Source organism: Rutidosis leptorrhynchoides, chromosome 8 (genome assembly GCF_046630445.1).
Source record: "Rutidosis leptorrhynchoides isolate AG116_Rl617_1_P2 chromosome 8, CSIRO_AGI_Rlap_v1, whole genome shotgun sequence".
In the NCBI taxonomy this organism is placed as follows: domain Eukaryota; kingdom Viridiplantae; phylum Streptophyta; class Magnoliopsida; order Asterales; family Asteraceae; genus Rutidosis; species Rutidosis leptorrhynchoides.
The window spans coordinates 164,994,917-165,015,272 of record NC_092340.1 but is presented as its reverse complement, the minus strand read 5'-3'; the positions used below and the strand labels follow the sequence as shown (position 1 = coordinate 165,015,272).

General features: G+C 34.0%; 1 protein-coding gene across 1 annotated transcript; it reads left to right on the top strand.

Moving 5' to 3' along the window:
- Window positions 1-17,227: 17,227 nt before the first annotated feature.
- On the top strand, window positions 17,228-19,392 carry LOC139863922 (expansin-A13-like). Its single transcript, XM_071852523.1, has 2 exons — window positions 17,228-17,709; window positions 18,849-19,392. Exons 1-2 carry the CDS (start codon window positions 17,228-17,230, stop codon window positions 19,156-19,158), a joined length of 792 nt encoding a protein of 263 aa, XP_071708624.1. The 3' UTR covers window positions 19,159-19,392.
- Window positions 19,393-20,356: the final 964 nt, after the last annotated feature.

The window sequence follows — 20,356 nt, the reverse complement described above, 5'->3', positions numbered from 1 at the left end:
TTGGTGTCAAAGTGATGAAATATATGCAGTAAAGACTTATGGTGTGGACTGAGTCATAGGATAGAGAGTGATGTTATGCGAGGTGTATACAAAATAGTAGTAATTTTTACAAGGAAATACTATTAAATACGATATAATTTTTTTATTAATTTACGGATGGGATATACCTAAACCTTGCTACAACACTTATAGGCAGTGTACCTAATCGTAGAGTAGTATAGTTTTTAGTAAGTCCGGTTCGTTCCATAGGGAGACGACTTATTTTACACTATATTTTTAAACAATTATATTTGTACAAAATATATTATATATAGTAATAATATATAAAAGAGGGTTTACCGTTTAATGACCGGTTTGTCGATTTTAAAACTTAAGCGTAAATATAAATGACAATAATTAAAGTGCGTAAAATAAATAACAATATAATAATTATGCTTATTTAAACTTCCGTAACCATGATGTTTGACGTTTTGATTATTTATTACCCTGGGTTAATTGTCCTTTGTCCTGGATGTATTTGAAACCTATCTGGTTTTTGTCCATAATAGTTCATCGGTCATAATTATAAAATGCTCGGCAAATTTAACCTTATACCCGAAGTCAAATATTCCAACTAATTGGGGATTCGAACTGTAACAAGGTCTTAATACTTTGTTTAATGAATACACCAGGTTATCGACTGTGTGTAAACCAAGGTTTTAATACTTTGTTAATACTTACATCAATTACCCTTGAATGTAATCCACCCCTGTTTTAATGAGTCCATTGACTATTAATCCATCCCCGTGTCTGGTCAAATGAACAATAATTTGTATTTATAAATATCTCGCCCATCGTATCCGATTAAGTGTATGTGGTTATATATAGATACGTCAAATTGTAACCTTTATATTAAATTAACGAGGTATCGTTAATTTAATATAAAGCCCATTAATAGCCCATAGTCTAATTTCCACAAGTGTCGTTCTTTTGTCCAAACCCCAATTTTGGTCCAAAGCCCAATTACCCCATCTTAATATTTAGCCTAACATCACGATTACTTCGGCTCAAATAAGCATAATAATAACTTAAGTACGAGACATTAATTTAAAAAGGAGAACATAGCTTACATTGATTATTTATCGCGTAGTGTCTTACATTGATTATTTATCGCGTAGTGTTACATGGACAGAGCTTCGACTTCAAAACCCGTAAAATAACCTTTACATAACCCAAACTAATCTAATATAAAACTAACCAATACTATATATATATATATATATATATATATATATATATATATATATATATATATATATATATATAAATATTATATATATATATATATATATATATATATATATATATATATATATATATATATATATTATATTACAGAGGGAGTATGATAAAAATTGGTGTGTTTAAACTGGCCAAACTCGTTGCCTTTTATAGATGTGGCCTGATTTCTGAAGCCATGCAATCGCATGGAATTTGCTCTGATCGCATGGCCAGCTGAATCCAGCCACATTGCTTTGTTTTCTTCTTTGTCGACGTTATTTAATATAATATATAATATATAAATAATTTATATAATTATTTAAATATTATATTATATTCTTGTGCATAGTAGACTTGTAATTTTTGGTCCGTTGAGTCAGGCGTTGATAGTTGGCTCCGGTCCCGGTTCCGGTTTTTCGAACGTCCTTTCGTATAATTTAATATCTTGTACTTTGCGTTTTGTGGCTTGTACTCTTATCATTTTTGGACGTTTCTCATCAATAAATTGAACCACTTGGATTGTACTTTGTACTTTTTAGCTTTTTGGTCATTTGCATCTTCAAATCGTCGTTTTCTTCTTTTGTCTTCGCACTTATTTATTTAAACGAATATTACATAAAAATAAAATAATTACAACTAAAAGCTTTACATATTGGAAGGATATTGTGCCTAAATATATATTCATTTGGAACACTATCAAATATCCTCACACTTGAGCGTTGCTTGTCCTCAAGCAATACATAACTTTGAAATAAAATCACACTTCACTCGAATCACTTTTTTTATTCTCACACTTTATACATCAGTGATTTTGATACGGCAGTATAAACAATGATAGTAACGATGTGGTTTACAGTCCCACATGACTATTAAAAATTTAGATCCTTTAAGGAAATTGGATCTTTATGAAAACATTTGATCTTTTTGAAAATTCAATCTAGATTTTACCCTAGATAAGTTTTTCGAAATAACCTTTCACCGGTGTTTGTAAAATATTTTTGTGGGTTGCGTGGGTTTCATATTTTTAAATTTTAGCTCAAAACTTACGGTTTTGTGTCAACCACTTGCTAACCTTGTATTAGGAAAGCACACGTCCAGTATACTTGCTCCGTATATTACCTTTCGGTAAACTACCGTCCAGTTGTAAAGGAAAGCGTTGAACAAGCAACTGTTAAGGTAATATCTAATGACATGCAGATGTTCATGGTCTAAAACGTGTCGGATGCAATTACTATCCTTTGTAGAAGCAATAGTAAAGATCACCCTATAATTTTTCGGTCTGGCACAAGGTCCTATCTTCGACCATGCTATGCAATCACCGTTCTTACGGTTGACACCCGATTTGATTCAGGTGACCTAATGAATTCCAGGTGAATTCTTAGGATTTTACGTTCAATGGTAATGAACGCATTGAAAATAGGTTTTCAGAAAACAAATCGGTTTTAATTTGATCAAAATATTTTCTCGTTCAAGCTCGAGTTTAGATATCATTGAATTCCATGAGTTTGTAATTCTCAACCTTTAAGGTCAATCTCAAGGATTGAGTAATATCAGGCTTAAAAGCTGATTTTTAATCTTTAAGGAGATTATCCTTTCTGGGGGTCTGATTCATTAGTCTTATCAAACTAATTTACACGGCGTCCTCCCCATTTTATGAGACAGATCCTCTCATGGTTAGGATAAGTCTGACCACTTGGCGACCCTGTTTGATGCTGAGGTCCGTGGATTTCCTGCTGATTTTAGAGATGACTTTTCTAGATTTTTCGTCAACCTACAGCTGGTCTGGATGACAACTTCCTGACCTAAATCAAGAAGCGCGTGTCTTTTTTGGAAGACTTTACTTCCTTTTAATGATGAAATTGATTCATCGTGTAGATCCATCTATTCTTTCAGATAAACCCGGTAAAGCGGTTAATTTAGTCCAAAACAAAAGCACCTGCAATAACTTTACAGAAACATGTGATAGATAGTTTTTAATTGAATAACTTGGTACATTCTCCCCACACTTAGCTTTTATTTTATTTTTCTTTGCCTTTTTATTCTCTTCTATTCCATTTTAAATGAATTCAAGCATTTTGGGTTGTTTCTCAAATTATGTCCTTTCCAAAGTACAATAATTTCGGTATTATCACCTAGTTTTATCATTCATAAATATGTATAAACATGATTTTGAGTTCATTTAGTTGAAAATTTTTCAAATTTTCACAAAATTTGGCAATTAAACCAAGTGTAAACCTGAGAGAATTTATAACCCTTCTCCACACTTGAGATCATGCAATGCCCTCATTTGCATGAAATCAGACTCTAATTATAAATTCATGAGGGTGATTAGTGTAAAAAAGTAGTTAAAGATACCCAGTTTGTAATTACAAAGCTCGTCGAATGATAGATGGTGCACCTCATCGTTCATTCCTTCTTGTTTTATCCCCCATGTTTTTCTTCAAAAACGGTTGCTTTTCTGAACTGTTTGCTAATCTTTGAAAATGCATCTTTTACCCTTACTCATCATGCATTTTTATTAACGTGTTATGCACTAACCCGAACCCCTATTTTAACATTAAGTGGGGTTAGACTTCCCCACACTTAGCTGACGACATGTGAAGTCGGTAGAATAAGTTCCACGAATTATAATAGTGAGCCACTTATTTACATCTCGGGTGGTGTATAATATATCAATGGGTTTAAAGTTTAGAACCACCCGATCGTCACTACTTAATTCTTTTTTAAGGGTAGCTTTTAGTAAATGGAAATGTCTCTTTTCTGGTTCTTGGTCAAATGGATCGATATACACCGATATACATATTTCTATAGGGTGGACAATTCCTAACATTTCCTTCCGTTTATTCTTTGGATCAAAGTTTTCACCTCTATTACCCAATTGGGTGAAATCCGAGGTGTCATTATCTATTACAGCTCGTAGTTCATCTTCGGTAGACGATTCGTCTATTGAGAATATTGGTATGGAAGGTTGTGGAATGGTGAATTTCGGGATCGAAGTAGATTCTTTTTCATTAACGGTACTTATCGGTCCCACCACTTTGGTCTCGGGGGTAAAATTTTCAATGTTATCGTTTTCCCAATAGTACCAATTTGTCATCCTTACTTCTTCTACATCCATTGATGGATCGATGATTTCGTCGGTAGAGGCTAATGTGTCGATATGTTGTGAAATTCGTAAAGCTGAATAAAAAGTATCATCGGGATAGTTGGTGATTTCGGAGCTCTCGAATTCATCAAAATCCGATGATATGAGATTTTCTTGCACAATATTCCTCAGATCAACAGGTGTGTAATCTGATAGAGTTTCAGCTTGCCTATTTACAAACTCTCTCATTTGTTCATTTTGAGCATCAAGTTCTTCGAGTTTGATTTTCATATAATCTAAAGAATTTTCAGACACATAATTTTTCTCGTCTTCTGGTTGTTGAGTTTGGATATATTCTTGGGAATAATCCCAATTAGAATTATATTCCTCATAATCATTCCATTCAGGTTCCATGGGTGCATAATTTTCCATAGGAACGTAATAATAACATTTCCATGTTGAGTGATAATCTCCACAGATTTCACAACCAGTTATTGTTTCGTCATTCATGATCCAAGATTGACCGAACGAATTGTCATCAACACCCGTTTGAGAGTATTGATTAAATTGATTTCGGATGTGATAAAGAGTTTCCAAAATATTCTCGAGATTTTCCATAATGCTCTTATACCAAATTTTAACTACAATGTGGTCCATTTACTAATTATCCTATTAGTTATAAAACTAAAAATTATATAAGTTATCAAATTAATAGACTTTTCTGATTTTTTCCACGTTTTGAATAGCCAATAGATGCAGCAGGTAGCCAGGACCCTTTAAATCGGAAGCCCACAACTCGCCACTAACAAATCCAATTATTACTACGAACCAGAAAATTTGGATGTCTATCAATTTAACCGCTTAAAATAATTTTTCGTTTGGAGTTTAAAGAAATTTTAGAGAAGAAATAGAAAATTCTATGTCCTAAAAACTAGAGCGGCGAGAAATAAGAAAGAAAAAGATCGCGTCGGAAAACGCCGAAAAATAAAAGGTCGAAAAATAATAAAAAGAACGTAGCGCGTCGAAACTTAAAAGTCTAAAACTAAGAATTAAAGGTTGCGTCTAAAGGTATTAAAGCTTAAAAGAAATTCTATATCCAAAACCGCAATTACTTAAAAGGGTACTAAAATATTAAAACGGCATCGCAAAATTCTAAAGCACCTAAATCTTAGTCTAAAGAAAAAGCACTTAAGGGATTTTACGGCAAAGCCTAAAAATCTAGAAATAAAAATAACTATGGCAAAAACTATGACTTAAAACTAATTACGAGCGAAAAATACAAATATTACGAATAAACGATAAAAATACAAATTGTAATTAAAATGATAAAAATATAAATTTTATAAAAATATTATTTTTATATTATATATTTTATAAAAGTATTAATTTTTTTATAATTATAAAACTAATTAAAACTAAATTACAAATTAAATTAAAACTAAAACTAAATATTAAAATAAATAACCCTAAATAATAATAATAATAATAATAAATAATACCCCGTAATAAATGCTGAATAAGGGTTTCTGGCGTGTCAGATCAGGCCATGCGACCGCATGGTTTTAAGGCACCCAGCTCATGCGACCGCATGGGCCTGGGTTTCAGTTTTTTTTTTTTTAATTTTATATTGTTTTTCTAAAAATTATATATAAATATATTTACACAAATATATATTAAAAATATAGCGTTTCGCCGAGTCCCCGGCAGCGGCGCCAAAAACTTGATGTTATGCGAGGTGTATACAAAATAGTAGTAATTTTTACAAGGAAATACTATTAAATACGATACAATTTTTTTATTAATTTACGGATGGGATATACCTAAACCTTGCTACAACACTTATAATAGTTCATCGGTCATAATTATAAAATGCTCGGCAAATTTAACCTTATACCCGAAGTCAAATATTCCAACTAATTGGGGATTCGAACTGTAACAAGGTCTTAATACTTTGTTTAATGAATACACCAGGTTATCGACTTTGTAAACCAAGGTTTTAATACTTTGTTAACAATTACACCAATTACCCTTGAATGTAATTCACCCCTGTTTTAATGAGTCCATTGACTATTAATCCATCCCCGTGTCTGGTCAAATGAACAATAATTTGTATTTATAAATATTCCACCCATCGTATCCGATTAAGCGTATGTGGTTATATATAGATACGTCAAATTGTAACCTTTATATTAAATTAACGAGGTATCGTTAATTTAATATAAAGCCCATTAATAGCCCATAGTCTAATTTCCACAAGTGTCGTTCTTTTGTCCAAACCCCAATTATGGTCCAAAGCCCAATTACCCCATCTTAATATTTAGCCTAACATCACGATTACTTCGGCTCAAATAAGTATAATAATAACTTAAGTACGAGACATTAATTTAAAAAGGAGAACATAGCTTACATTGATTATTTATCGCGTAGTGTTACATGGACAGAGCTTCGACTTCAAAACCCGTAAAATAACCTTTACATAACCGAAACTAATCTAATATAAAACTAACCTATACTATATATATATATATATATATATATATATATATATATATATATATATATATATATATATATATATATATATATATATTTATTATATTACAGAGGGAGTATGATAAAAATTGGTGTGTTTAAACTGGCCAAACTCGTTGCCTTTTATAGATGTGGCATGATTTCTGAAGCCATGCGATCGCATGGAATTTGCTCTTTCAGGTCATGCGATCGCATGGCCAGCTGAATCCAGCCACATTGCTTTGTTTTCTTCTTTGTCGACGTTATTTCATATAATATATAATATATAAATAATTTATATAATTATTTAAATATTATATTATATTCTTGTGCATAGTAGACTTGTAATTTTTGGTCCGTTGAGTCGGGCGTTGATAGTTGGCTCAGGTTCAGGTTCCGGTTTTTCGAATGTCCTTTCGTATAATTTAATATCTTGTACTTTCCGTTTTGCGGCTTGTACTCTTATCATTTTTGGACGTTTCTCATCAATAAATTGAACCACTTGGATTGTACTTTGTACTTTTTAGCTTTTTGGTCATTTGCGTCTTCAAATCGTCATTTTCTTCTTTTGTCTTCGCACTTATTTATTTAAACGAATATTACATAAAAATAAAACAATTACAACTAAAAGCTTTACATATTGGAAGGATATTGTGCCTAAATATATGTTCATTTGGAGCACTATCAGAGAGGTCCAATGCTGTCACATCGGATTAGGGGTCGATGTGTACGATAACCCCTTATAGTAAATCCATAAGGATCAAAGTCAATAGAGCATCTATTATTAGTGGTAAATTTTCTAACATAAATAAGGGTTTTGATAATTGTGGGAGTAAGAAGGACATTATTTAAGTGAAGTGGACGATATAGGTTTGGTAGGTGTGCCCGGTGGTCAAGACATGAGTTGAGGAATGATCGCAAACATAAATAGAATGAGTATCATGTTTATCAGAAATGAACTTAAGTATACATGCATCCGAATGAACATGATCCGTAGCTCCCGTATCCATGATCCATCCTGAACTGTCGGGTTTTTGCAAAACCATTGTATTAAATGAATAAAGAAAAGGATTGGGTTGTCCAGTAGTAGGCCCAAAGTGTGTGCCAAAATTAATGGGGTAGGTTTGATAGGCATAATGTACATTTCCATAAATATTTTGTTAATTATTCTTGGATTGGGCTAGAGGTATGATATGGCCAAAATGAACGGTTTATTTTGCGGAGGTGTCGTTAGATCACCAACCATCTGTCGAGGCTAGTAAGAGGGAGACTAGGTTTTTTTTTTTATTTATATTTAGTTGGGGTTTCTAGCTATAAATCACCTACTTGCTTCTTTCTTATAACGAGTAAGTGATAAGTATAATCTGGGTTCATATTTTTTGTACCTTTGCCTACAACGTGGGATTAAAGTATGTCTTCTAGATAACCCGTAACGCAATTAGGATAAACTAAGTTATATATATATATATATATAGGAATTACGGTAAACAACAGATAAAGTAAAGATATGCAATATTCAGAGCTGTTGGCAGATTGTAGACAAAGTCTCACTTCCTAAGATAAACACTAGACCTCAATCAAACCGAGGTAACCTATTTGACTTGTCACTAAGAGTCTAGGTTTTGAATATTATGGCCAATACAAGTATACTTACTCCCAACGTTAATCTTTGCAGATTTAAACGACCTTTTTGAATGATATCCTAGGTTCATGTATAAAGTAATATAATTAAGAAGGGTGTTGGCTTTTTCTTAACCTTAGTTAGTTTAACTTTTATCTAAATCTTACACTTAATGCTTAGCTATTCCTCAACATTAACAAATGTGTAATCTTAGATATTATAACTGCTAATTGGATAAGAAATCTCTCATTTGCGATCAATTACTCAACCCCAGATCATCTTACAACATCTAAAACATCTTGCTTTTTGATAGTCCAGCATTCTCTGAATACTATAGCACTACACTAATCACAACCTCTAATTGGGCAGCTCTTCTCTGACAGATGTGTTACTACCTATACGTAGGTACTAACCCTTGTTGTAACGTTAAGTAAAAAAAAAAACTACTTACCCTGTATTCTAGGATTAATTAGGCCCTAGCACTAAGTTATAGCCACGTGAGTAATTGGAAAGGGTGGTCCGTGAATTAGACTTCTAAACCCGACAAGGTTTCAGCGTAACAATGGCATAAGTAGTAGATAAATATCAACATATATAATGATTATAACAGATAGACGAAAGCATAAGATGAAAGCAAATGAAAGATAACTAAACATATCGTTTAAATTAAGGAAGACGTTCATCATATACAGAGGAGGTTCTGACTGTTACAAACGTGAAATTCTCTAGACCACTCCTAGCACAATCTTTGATGTTAGTCTCTGGCTACTAAATTTCCCGTACGGAGGTGAGAAGGCCTTGAAAGTGTCTAGCTTTCTAGTAAGAGAAAGCTAGAGAGATAAAGTGTTGTATTAAGACCATAATTAACGGTAACGTGTTGCTACCTTGGTGCCACCAACACCTGACTAACATGCCGTTAACAAGGCCTGTTGGTGGGTTTCTTCGCAGGCGTGTTGTGTGCCGGCACGAGACATCATCTAGGCGTGTGGAGTTAATCGTTGACGTGGAAGCATGATATAGCAGCAACTCAAGCAACGGATATACATTTTTGCAATGTATATTTATTTTTCCAAAGGATACAATAATTCATATATATATATATATATATATATATATATATATATATATATATATATATATATATATATATATATATATAATTTCTCTCATTTCATATACATATCCCATTACATATACAAATACACAAGTCACCAATTCAACATACTCTTAATCAATTTTCAAAACAAAAGATAAAAAAAATGGATGCTTATTTAACTATTGTCGATGAATCTTCGGACGACGATGATTTGTTAATAAAAGTTATGGGTGTCTATGCCGAAGAGCTAGGTCGAGAAGCTGATGAAGGCACAAGTGAAAGACCCCTACGAGCACCCTGTATGTATCTTCCTAGAGATCGTGAAGGAGCTGGAAGTAATATATGGAAAGACTATTTTTGTGAAACTCCTACGTATCCTCCTCACAAATTTAAGAGAAGATTTCGAATGCGCTCGCAATTATTTCTACGTATCATACAGGGTATAGCTCTCTTAATCATTTGCCCGCGCACTTTGATTTTTTTAAATAAAGATCCGACGCTACTGGTCGTCAAGGTTTTAATATATACCAAAAGTGCACATCGACTTTACGCCAAATGGCATACGGTACAGCAGGGGGTATGTTCAATGAATATTTAAAAATGAGTAAGCAAACCTCATTAATGTGTTTAGACAACTTTTGTTTGTGTGTTACTGATTTGTACCAACAAGAATATCTATGAAAACCAACTGCACATGATATTCAACGAATATATGAACATCACGAAGCAAAACGCATTTTTATAGGAATGTTTGGAAGCATCGATTGGGCTACACTAATTAAGGCATTTTCATCCCCAACAGACGTGCTAGCTTCAAGTTTACACGATTTCAAGAAAGTGCACAAAAGGATGTCGAGCGCACATTCGGTGTTCTTCAAGGTAGATTCAATATATTATGTGTGCCTAGACGAGCTTGGAAAGCCAGAAAAAAAAATGTCTCGCATATTATATGCTTGTGTTCTATTGCACAATATGATCCAAGAGGATAACGGTTTTGCTATAACTTCACTCGATGAAGAGTATCTAAGAGCGCCAGAAAACCAACCGGCTTATGTTAGGATTCAAAATAGTGATCGTGCAACACGAGCTAGGGAAATACGCGACAAAGATGTGCACAATGCACTTCGTCATGACTTAACCGAGTATATATGAAATCTTCCACCAAATTTCCGACGCACTAACTAGTTTTTTTATGATTGTAATTTTTTATTTTTAGGAGTTTTTAATTATTGTAATCTTTTATTTCTAGTACTTTATAAAAATAAGGTAATTTAGGACTTTTTATAATGTAATCGTATTACTAATATTAATTGTAGTGTGTTTTATAAAAATTTATTTCTTTTAATACTTACAAAATATTAATATAATTAATTAAACAAAATAAATTAAAATCAAGAAAAATGAAAGGAAAGTGAAAAAGAAATTAAAAATACCCCACCCCTACCCAGCAACACGCTACTCAACACCTCACCCATTAGCCATCAGTTTATCAGCACGCCCATTAAGTACCCCACCCCTACCTACCAACACGCCAGCACGCCATACATTGTTAAAAATGGTCTAAGAGAGAGAATTGAGAAATTTGTTGAAATGTGATACAATTTGACCTATTTATACTAATTTTATAAATGGGTGAGCCATGTGCACAATCATGCTTTTTGTGGGCAGGCCGTGTGCCCTGGCCGTGGTGAGGCAGCCGTGTGCTAGCCTTGCCCGGGCACACTGGCCGTGTGACAAAAGTCAGGCTAGGCCGTGTGGTCTTGATCCCAGCCGTGTGCCAGCCATTTTGAGTAGGCCGTGTGGCTTCTTTTCCTTGCTTATTTTTGTTGATTCCCTGGATCGTAACTTGGTTTCCGGGGTCGTAACTTGAGTTTCATCGTTTTTCCTCTAGATTCTTCGTTTTAAGCCCGTTTTCTTCGATTCTTCTTGCATCGCCTTTGTAATCACTTGATCTATCAAATAAAGTAAATAATTGACGATAAAGTTTATAACTTTATTGTTTTAGGCCTTAAATTTGGGGATAAAAACATTACTTTCAGCCGACATCATGGTACAAAATCGTTTTGTGAAATGATCTAGGTTTGTGGGCCAAAAGAAAAATTATTAAAAGGACCGGTAGTAGCAGCCCAATTTGTTTGACTAGTTGTTGGGAACGTAAAAAGCATCTATTATCAATGACGGCCTCCGCATCTTTCGCGGGGGGATATAAATCAATCCATATTGACCAATTGGTGGTGATTAAAGATAATTATTCCCTGTAACCACGATGACGACGGTTGTTGCCGTCGATCATGATGATAATAGCCAATAGTATAAGAGTAAAGAAAATAGAGATAGTGATCTTAAATTATCACACATGACGAAAAGAAATGAATGAACGAAGAATACTTTTTTTTGTCCGATCGACAAACAGGAAATAGATAATCAAAAGATAAGATTTATCTCCTTAAATTTGGGGCCTTTTTGTGTTGTCTACGAAGTTTTTTTTATTAAAGAGAGATTTGAGGATAGAAACATTAATATTGCTAAAATCACACATGTTTTCTATCGCAATATCGGGTCCGTTTCGGTTAGTTCTTGCACATTAATGAAGGTATTTATGAAGTTTAACACCTTTTTAGTTCATAAGGTGTTTTGGAATTTTGGTTGGTGATTTGATGATGTTTTGAAGCCAAAAGAGTGAGAAAATGGGTTTTGGTTCGATTTGGGGTTAAAATAAAAGTTCAAGACATTTTCCATGCCAAAACGAGTTTTTCAAGGTTCCTGTAACACCCCGTTTCCCCATACATGGTTAAAAGGTACGTATTTTTACCTTGTAAACGTTTAATATTAACCGCGAATGAGTGTGCATGGTTTAAATGTAGAAAACATTGAAAAATGGGTTGATCAGACGATCTGTCGCGTTTTAGTGTGTCCCATCGCGTTCTGGTTGGTCGCGAACTGCGACAAAGCTGTGTGGGATGCGGCAGCTCCAAAACCCCACTTCTATCAAGGTTATCGCGTTTGAAACATGTTTGTCGTGTTTGGTTGTCGCGGAACGTGACACTGTGTCGCGAAACGCGATAAATGTCGCTGAAATGATTTTTTAGCCATTTTAAATGACATCTTTTGGGGGCATATTAGTCTTTTCACTTATGGCCGGTTTTGGGGAGTCTAAAACTGGTTTAACCTTATCCCATCCTCAATTATCACTTTCTCATCTACCCAAATTAAATCTAGAGAAAGAGATAAGGTTTTAGAGTGAGAGAGCTCACTTTGGTGAAGAAGGCCAAATCTCACCCGAACCCAAGCTTTAAAGTTGTTCCCTACGTCACTAGCTACGTTGTGGTTGTATTGGTAAGTCTTAACTCTATGTTTTGAGTTTTAATTGGTTTATGGTTAGGGTTTTGTTTACTTGAGTCTTGTATGACCCATTTGGGGGTTAAATGGGTAAATTTGGGTTATATTGATGAAAGGAAACCCAAATGGCTATAATCTAGGGTTTGGTCATGTAAATTGAGATTTGTAAGTGTTAATTGTGTTGTTAGGCACTAATACACTTGTTAAATGTTGAAAGATTGTAAATGAGTTAAGTTTGACCAAATTTGTAAGTCTAAGTGTTAAAATGGGTCAAATGGGTAATGTTGACCTAATTGGGTGAAATGGGTATGAAGTACCCTAAGTTTGTGTTAGTTAGAGTTAGTAGACTTTAAATCACTAGGTTTAATGATTAAAGATGAGTCTTGGCCATTTATGGGCGGTTTTGGTGTAGTTGAGTTATTTAATGCAATTAGGTCATTAAATGCTCAAGTGTAAGTATTGTGGTTGGTTCCACAAGTTGTGTATTGAATGTGTACTTAATGTATTAGGTACGTTGCTTTGAAGTTTCAGAAGTGCATAATCATCATCTTGGTGTTAAGGTGAGTGGAATAATTATGCGTGTACGTATATAATGTATTTATTTTTGTAGCGTGGAATGTGGAATTGTCGCGGTGTTTAAGACCCCACATTCTATGTAACGAGTGGAATTGTCGCGGTGTTCAAGACACCACTCATTGGTTTGATTGACATGTGGAATTGTCGCGGTGTTAAAGACACCACATTGTCATGGGAGTGGAATTGTCGCGGTGTTCAAGACACCACTCATTGGTTTGATTGACACGTGGAATTATTGCGGTGTTCAAGACACCACATTGTCAAGGGAGTGGAATTGTCGCGGTGTTCAAGACACCACTCATTGGTTTGATTGACATGTGGAATTGTCGCAGTGTTCAAGACACCACAGTGTCATGGGAGTGGAATTGTCGCGGTGTTCAAGACACCACTCATTGGTTTGATTGACATGTGGAATTGTCGCGGTGTTCAAGACACCACATTGTCATGGGAGTGGAATTGTCGCGGTGTTCAAGACACCACTCATTGGTTTGATTGACATGTGGAATTGTCTTGGTGTTCAAGACACCACATTGTCATGGGGGTGAGTTAGTCGCGGTGTTCAAGACATCACCCGGGGGATTAGTGAATACGCGGAGTAATGTACACTAATGGATGTTATGAACTCCGACGGCCTTTCAAGTACCGTTCCCTTGTTCGATTGGTTAACCATGGTTGTGTGAATTTGTATTTAGCATATTAAATTGTGACCCATATGCTATTGTTATTGCTAGCTTATTGTGAATTACGGATAGTAGTTTATGCATGATGCTTGCATGGTTGTCGAATTGCTAGCTTGTATGCGGTAATGTGTTTGTGATTGCAAGTAAGTAGGTTATATATGCATGTGTATAATTATTGCACTCACTAAGCGTTAGCTTACCCCTCTCGTTGTTTATGTTTTTAGATGCAGGTGCGGAGAAGGGAAAGAGGGTTGCTGGATACTAGTTCCCATGTTGGATTCTTGTCGAAGTTTTTGAAGTCGAGCAAGCATTTTGGGTAGTTTAGCCCCAAACCATGCTCGGGTGTAGTTTGGATTAAAACTATCATTTTAAAGGGGTCGAACTTGTATTACATTCGATTAATGGCCTTCGTGCCTTTTGTAAACATTAAACTTGTGTCATTGTTTGAATGAGTTGTATGTAACCGTTATTTTGGGCGCTAATGGTTTATTTATTTAAAAAAAAAAAATTTTACTCGTGTTAAATACGGGTTGGGTTATTTCAGTTCCCCTTCACGAATTTTTTACTTTCATTCGCGAACCTCACTTCGAGCATAATCTCCAGACGCGAATCAGCAAAGACAAAACGCGAATCACCAACCTAGGGTAGCTCGCGATCACGACTCAGCAGGCTCATAAAACTCGCGATCGCGAGAAAGGCAGCAGCTGAACGGGATTTTTTTTTCTTAAATCAGTTTTTAGGTCATATTAGTGGGATATCTTTTGGGCAACCATTTTTGGGGTTTGGAAGGACGAAAAAATGAATTTTTGCGAATTCCAAGATCACCTAAAGCATCTAATCATTCAATTAACAAGCTTTGATTTCTACATCATTCAAGAACACAATTGCTACTAGTTTGATCTTTTATTCTCTTATAATGATTTCATATATTTATTTTGATTTAAATGTATTGTTTATCATGGTTGTAGGCTAAACCATTTATGTTCATCGTGACTAAATACTTGTGTTGGATGTAATTTTATGATTGATTATAGCATGTTTGACGATTATTAGCTTGGACAGTTGAATTCTTGTTAAAACTTATTGATGAAAGTTATTGATAATTGTGATTGTTCAATAGAATGAGAATTCATTGAAGTCTATTATAATTTTTCATATATATTAAAGATTTTGATTAATTGATTGTTATGGTTGCCTAATTTAGTGATCTTTACCGGAGTCTGTCACAATTGATAGATTGATTAAATTGTTTAAACACTTGTGCATTAACTAGAGACGGTATTGAAGCTGAAATTGATTAGTTGATACAGGGGTTGATCATACTGTGGTTGTTGACTACAGCACCCTGGGTCACAGTTTTAGTTTAATAGTCAGTCAATATGGTTAACCACAGTCTAGAGGTCTACAGTGACAGGGAACCATGCACTTGTATAATCTGGAACCATGCACTTGTATAATCTGGAGTGTTGTGTTTACTCAGGGGAACTCTTGGTGAACTGGTTAGTCATATCGCAAATGTGTGATAATTGATTAGGGTTTAATTTTAAACATCCAACACTAGTGAATAAAAACTAGGTGGACATATTTCTCATTTATCTATTTGAATCTATCTTACCTCATTTTATTAACATAAAATACTAATAATATTGTTTTTAAGTTTAAATCTCTTTGATTCGGCTAATCGTTAAATAGCCAAAACAATCAATTGAAATCTCTTTGATTTCAATTGATAATTAGGTGACTTACTATATATCCATCAAACTCAGCGGTGTTATGAGTTTGACTGACTTATGTCCACTGCGTTCGTGGATAATAATAAACACTATGATGAACCGAGTCGATAAAGAAGATAGATCTCAAATACTCCGTATGTAGTATGTAGTATGAGAAAAATGTAAACTAGTCGTGTAATTTTTTCTACATAAACATTAGTTACGGAGTATACCAGAATATTATCAGTCCAAGTCTACTTTTTTTACTTTATTTATACTCCATAACAAATATTTCTCCCGTCTCATATTAATAGTCTACAGACAAAAAATACACAATTTAAAAATATGTCATAAAAGTATTGTAATTTCTGTTTATTTTTCAGTTCTACCTTTATTTTTTATTTATATTTTAATCATATTCACATGCATTAAGGGCATAATAGAACTTTAACTTGTAATTCTTATCGATATATTGAAATGAACTATTAATTTAAGACAGTCTAAAATAGAATAGTAGACTATTTATATGGTGGGAATATAGGAGGAAGTACAAATACAAATGCATCATTTCAAATGTATGATAAGACCAATTCCATCGGCAAGCCCTCACAGCCGCCATCTGAGATGTCATTCGAGGGCGCCGATGGCAATCCCCTCTCCCTGGGCCGACCTCGAGCACTTAAACCGAATTCACCCTCAAAATTTCTTCCCCAAGCATAATCAAGGATGAGTTTTTTTTTTTTTTTTACTTTTTGGTTTTTTAATTAATTTCTATTTTATTTTAACTATAAAAATAGGAGTTCTTTAACAATGTAAGTGTTGAGGAACCGTTAACAATGGAAGGAGATGGGTTGGAGAGGAAGAAGATAAAGTTGGATGGATTTTATTTATTTTATGTGGGACTCACTAAAATTATGTGGCTATGTATGCATATTGATTTATGTCTCACCTCTCCCATATCCTACACATTGTGGGATTGGGTGTTATTGTTGTTGTTTTTAATTCATTAATCATTAGTTAATTTGAAATTTATTTAGTTTGAATTTTCAATTTATAATTTAATAATAATAATAATAAATACAAATAAATAAATAATAAAATGTGAGAAAGTATGTCATAGTTAACAATGGTGTGTTATGAGAGTGGAGAAAGTGGTGAGGAAGGAGGAGAAAGAAAACTGATGTGGCCTGTAATAAAAAACAGTCATGGGATTGGTCTAAAATCGGTGCATAACAACAATAAACCTGACAACTAAAGCTAAGTTGCAAGCATCAAAACACTCGTCACTTTAAAAAAGAAAAAAAAAAATCAATACAAATTCACAGTTTACGCAAACGCACCTCAAAAATGTCATTACTCAAATTCACACCAACATTAATACTCTCATTCTTCACTACCACATTTGTAGTATCATCCCACTCTCCCTATCAATCATCTTCACCGGAGCTTGTATCCGAATGGAGATCCGCAAGAGCAACGTACTACGCGGCGGCTGACCCACGCGACGTAGTTGGCGGCGCGTGTGGGTACGGCGATTTAGAGAAAGCAGGGTATGGGAAAGCAACAGCTGGTTTGAGCACAGTGTTGTTTGAGAAAGGACAGATCTGTGGCGCGTGTTTTGAGGTGAGGTGTGTTGAGGATCTCCGGTGGTGTATTCCGGGAACTTCGATTATTGTGACGGCGACTAATTTTTGTGCTCCCAATTATGGGTTTTTGAGTGATGGTGGTGGTAAATGTAATCCACCCAATGCTCATTTTGTTTTGCCGATTGAAATTTTTGAAAAGATTGCGATTTGGAAGGCTTCTAATATGCCCATTCAATACCGCAGGTACTATTATATCTTATACTACTAGTTTTATTACTAGCTTGATTTATGGGTGGTGATTTGTTTGAGTTGTACGGAATCAAAAATCTACCATGCATTTAGAACAATCACAAGATAAGGTCTGAGTTGAGGTGGAAAACCTCGCACATTTTACTAATTATGCATTAGAGAGTTGTAATGTACTTGAAGTATTGTTAGTGGTTTTAGTGGTGTAAGACTAATTTTTAGTGGTATACAAAACACCACCCTTAATTTAATTTTGGTGGAACAAATTTATGATTGTAGAAAAATGGTGTATTATCATTGCGTTTTAATGTATCTTTGAATTTGAATTAGAATTTGATCGAGATATAAGGTTTTGATGCTATTTTTTTAGAAGATGTGTATTATCATTGCGTTTTAATGTATCTTTGAATTGAACTTTGAATTTAAATTGAAATTGAATGTGATTGAGATTTAAGGTTTTGATGCACATGTGAGAGATCAACTGGTTCGCAAAGCGAGTTGGATACCTTGTAAACCCGATTAATCCCCGATTACTCATTTTTAAGCGTATTCCGTTCCGATTTTCCAAAATCCGTTTAATTAATTGGTCAACGTCGATTGATGGGTCAAAGTCGAATTTGGTAATCAAATCCAGTAAGTCAAAATTGGTCAACATTTTAATTTTTAATATAAATATAAATTTAAACTAAAACTTTAGAGTTTTTGAACAAAATGAACAATTTTAAAGAATTATTTTTAAGTTTATATTTATTTATATTTATGTTTATGGTTTTCTTCTATATTTACACATAATTTTTAAAATTTAATATTTAAGTGTATAATAAAGTACATTCCGATTAATCCCCGGTTAATCCCGAATTGGTGATTACTCTTTCCAAGGTCCACCCCGATTAATCCTCGAATAGCGAATTTTGAAACCTTGCTAAAAACCATAGCTAAAATTTGCCTCTCAAGTATTTAAAGGCTTGTTCACTGGTTTGATGTCACTAGCAGAATTTAGTGCTAGTATGCCATTGTAACTAAATTGTTTGATTCAATTTATGTTGGGACTTGATTAGTGATTATGCTCATGTAGGTGGATGTTGGTTTTCAATATTTTATAATTTTTTTCTAAAATGGTGATTCTTTGTTGACAGGATAAAATGCAGAAAGGAAGGAGGGATTCGTTTCACTATCGACGGAGCTGGCGTATTTATATCAGTGTTGATCAACAATGTTGCTGGTGCAGGGGATGTATTGGCCGTCAAGATTAAAGGTTCGAGAACTGGGTGGCTTCCTATGAACAGAAATTGGGGACAAAATTGGCATATAAACGCTGACCTCAAAAGTCAACCGATTTCTTTTGAAGTCACAAGTAGTGATGGGTTAACTGTTACATCTTATAATGTTGCTCCTAATGATTGGAGTTATGGACAGAGCTTTGAGGGCAAGCAGTTTCAATCATGATAACAGCTAATTACGTATACGCTACTTCAAGCATAGAGAGAGTAGTCTTTTTTGCAGGATGCGTTTTCGACACTTGTTAAGATTTAAAATGGTGTGACACTGGAAGGTCGAAAATGCGTCTTGAGACATCTGGTTTTTACCAGATTTACAATATCCTTATTTGTATAAATTAATCTTTAGATTGACCTGTTTTGTCGGTACTGGCGTAAGTTTGGTGTTACCGCAAAATGCAAATATGGCTTGTACACAGTTACATGATCCATTCTGTCTGATGATAACAGGAGGAACCATGCTATTTTATTGTTAGAGCTATTTGGGGTATAATTTTGACAGGTTTCAAGTCTTTTCATGGCTCACATGAGTATTGTAAAAATCGGAATTAAGATTCCCGATGCAAATTTTTCTCCAATAATTGGGATTAATCGGTCAAGTCAACATTGGTCAAAGTAAAACTTTATCAACAATTCACCGACTTAAAACTAGGGTTTTGAGTCTATTATTGGGTCACTATTTTCACTAAACGCACGCATAGCAAAACCAACATACACGATTACAAACAAAATTATTCCAGCCTCTTTCCAATTAGTTTATGTTTATACACAACTATGCCAATGTTTACCTTTATCTTTTATATTTACACATAATAAATATTCAAATGAATTTAACTTTTAAGTTAAGATTAAAGGGACCAATCAGAATGCGACATGTGACGCGACAATTACATGTGATTAAAAGAAAATCTAAAAATGAATATTTATCTTTTATATTTACACATAAGGAATTTTCAAATGAATTCAACTTCTAAGTTGAGATTCAAAAATAATTTTTTTTTAATTTTTTTTTTTTCAAACACATGTGATTGTCGCGCCACATGTCGCGCTCTGATTGGTCCGTTGAATTTCAAGTAAATTATTGGATTCAAGAGATTACAACTCATTTACACATATAATTTTGAACTTTATTATTTACAGGTAAAAAAGTAGTATCCAATTAAACTCCACTTTATTCTAAAATAGGAGAAGAATTGTATACATCTTACATTTCTCATACCTCACTTTTGTGGGATTGAGTTTTGTTATTGTTGTTTGATCGATTAATACCTACAAAGTCTTGGCAGATTAATCCCCAATTAGCGGCTTTTACAACCTTGGCTCACATACGAACTAGTCAAGTGTTTGCACAAGGTTATCATGTATAA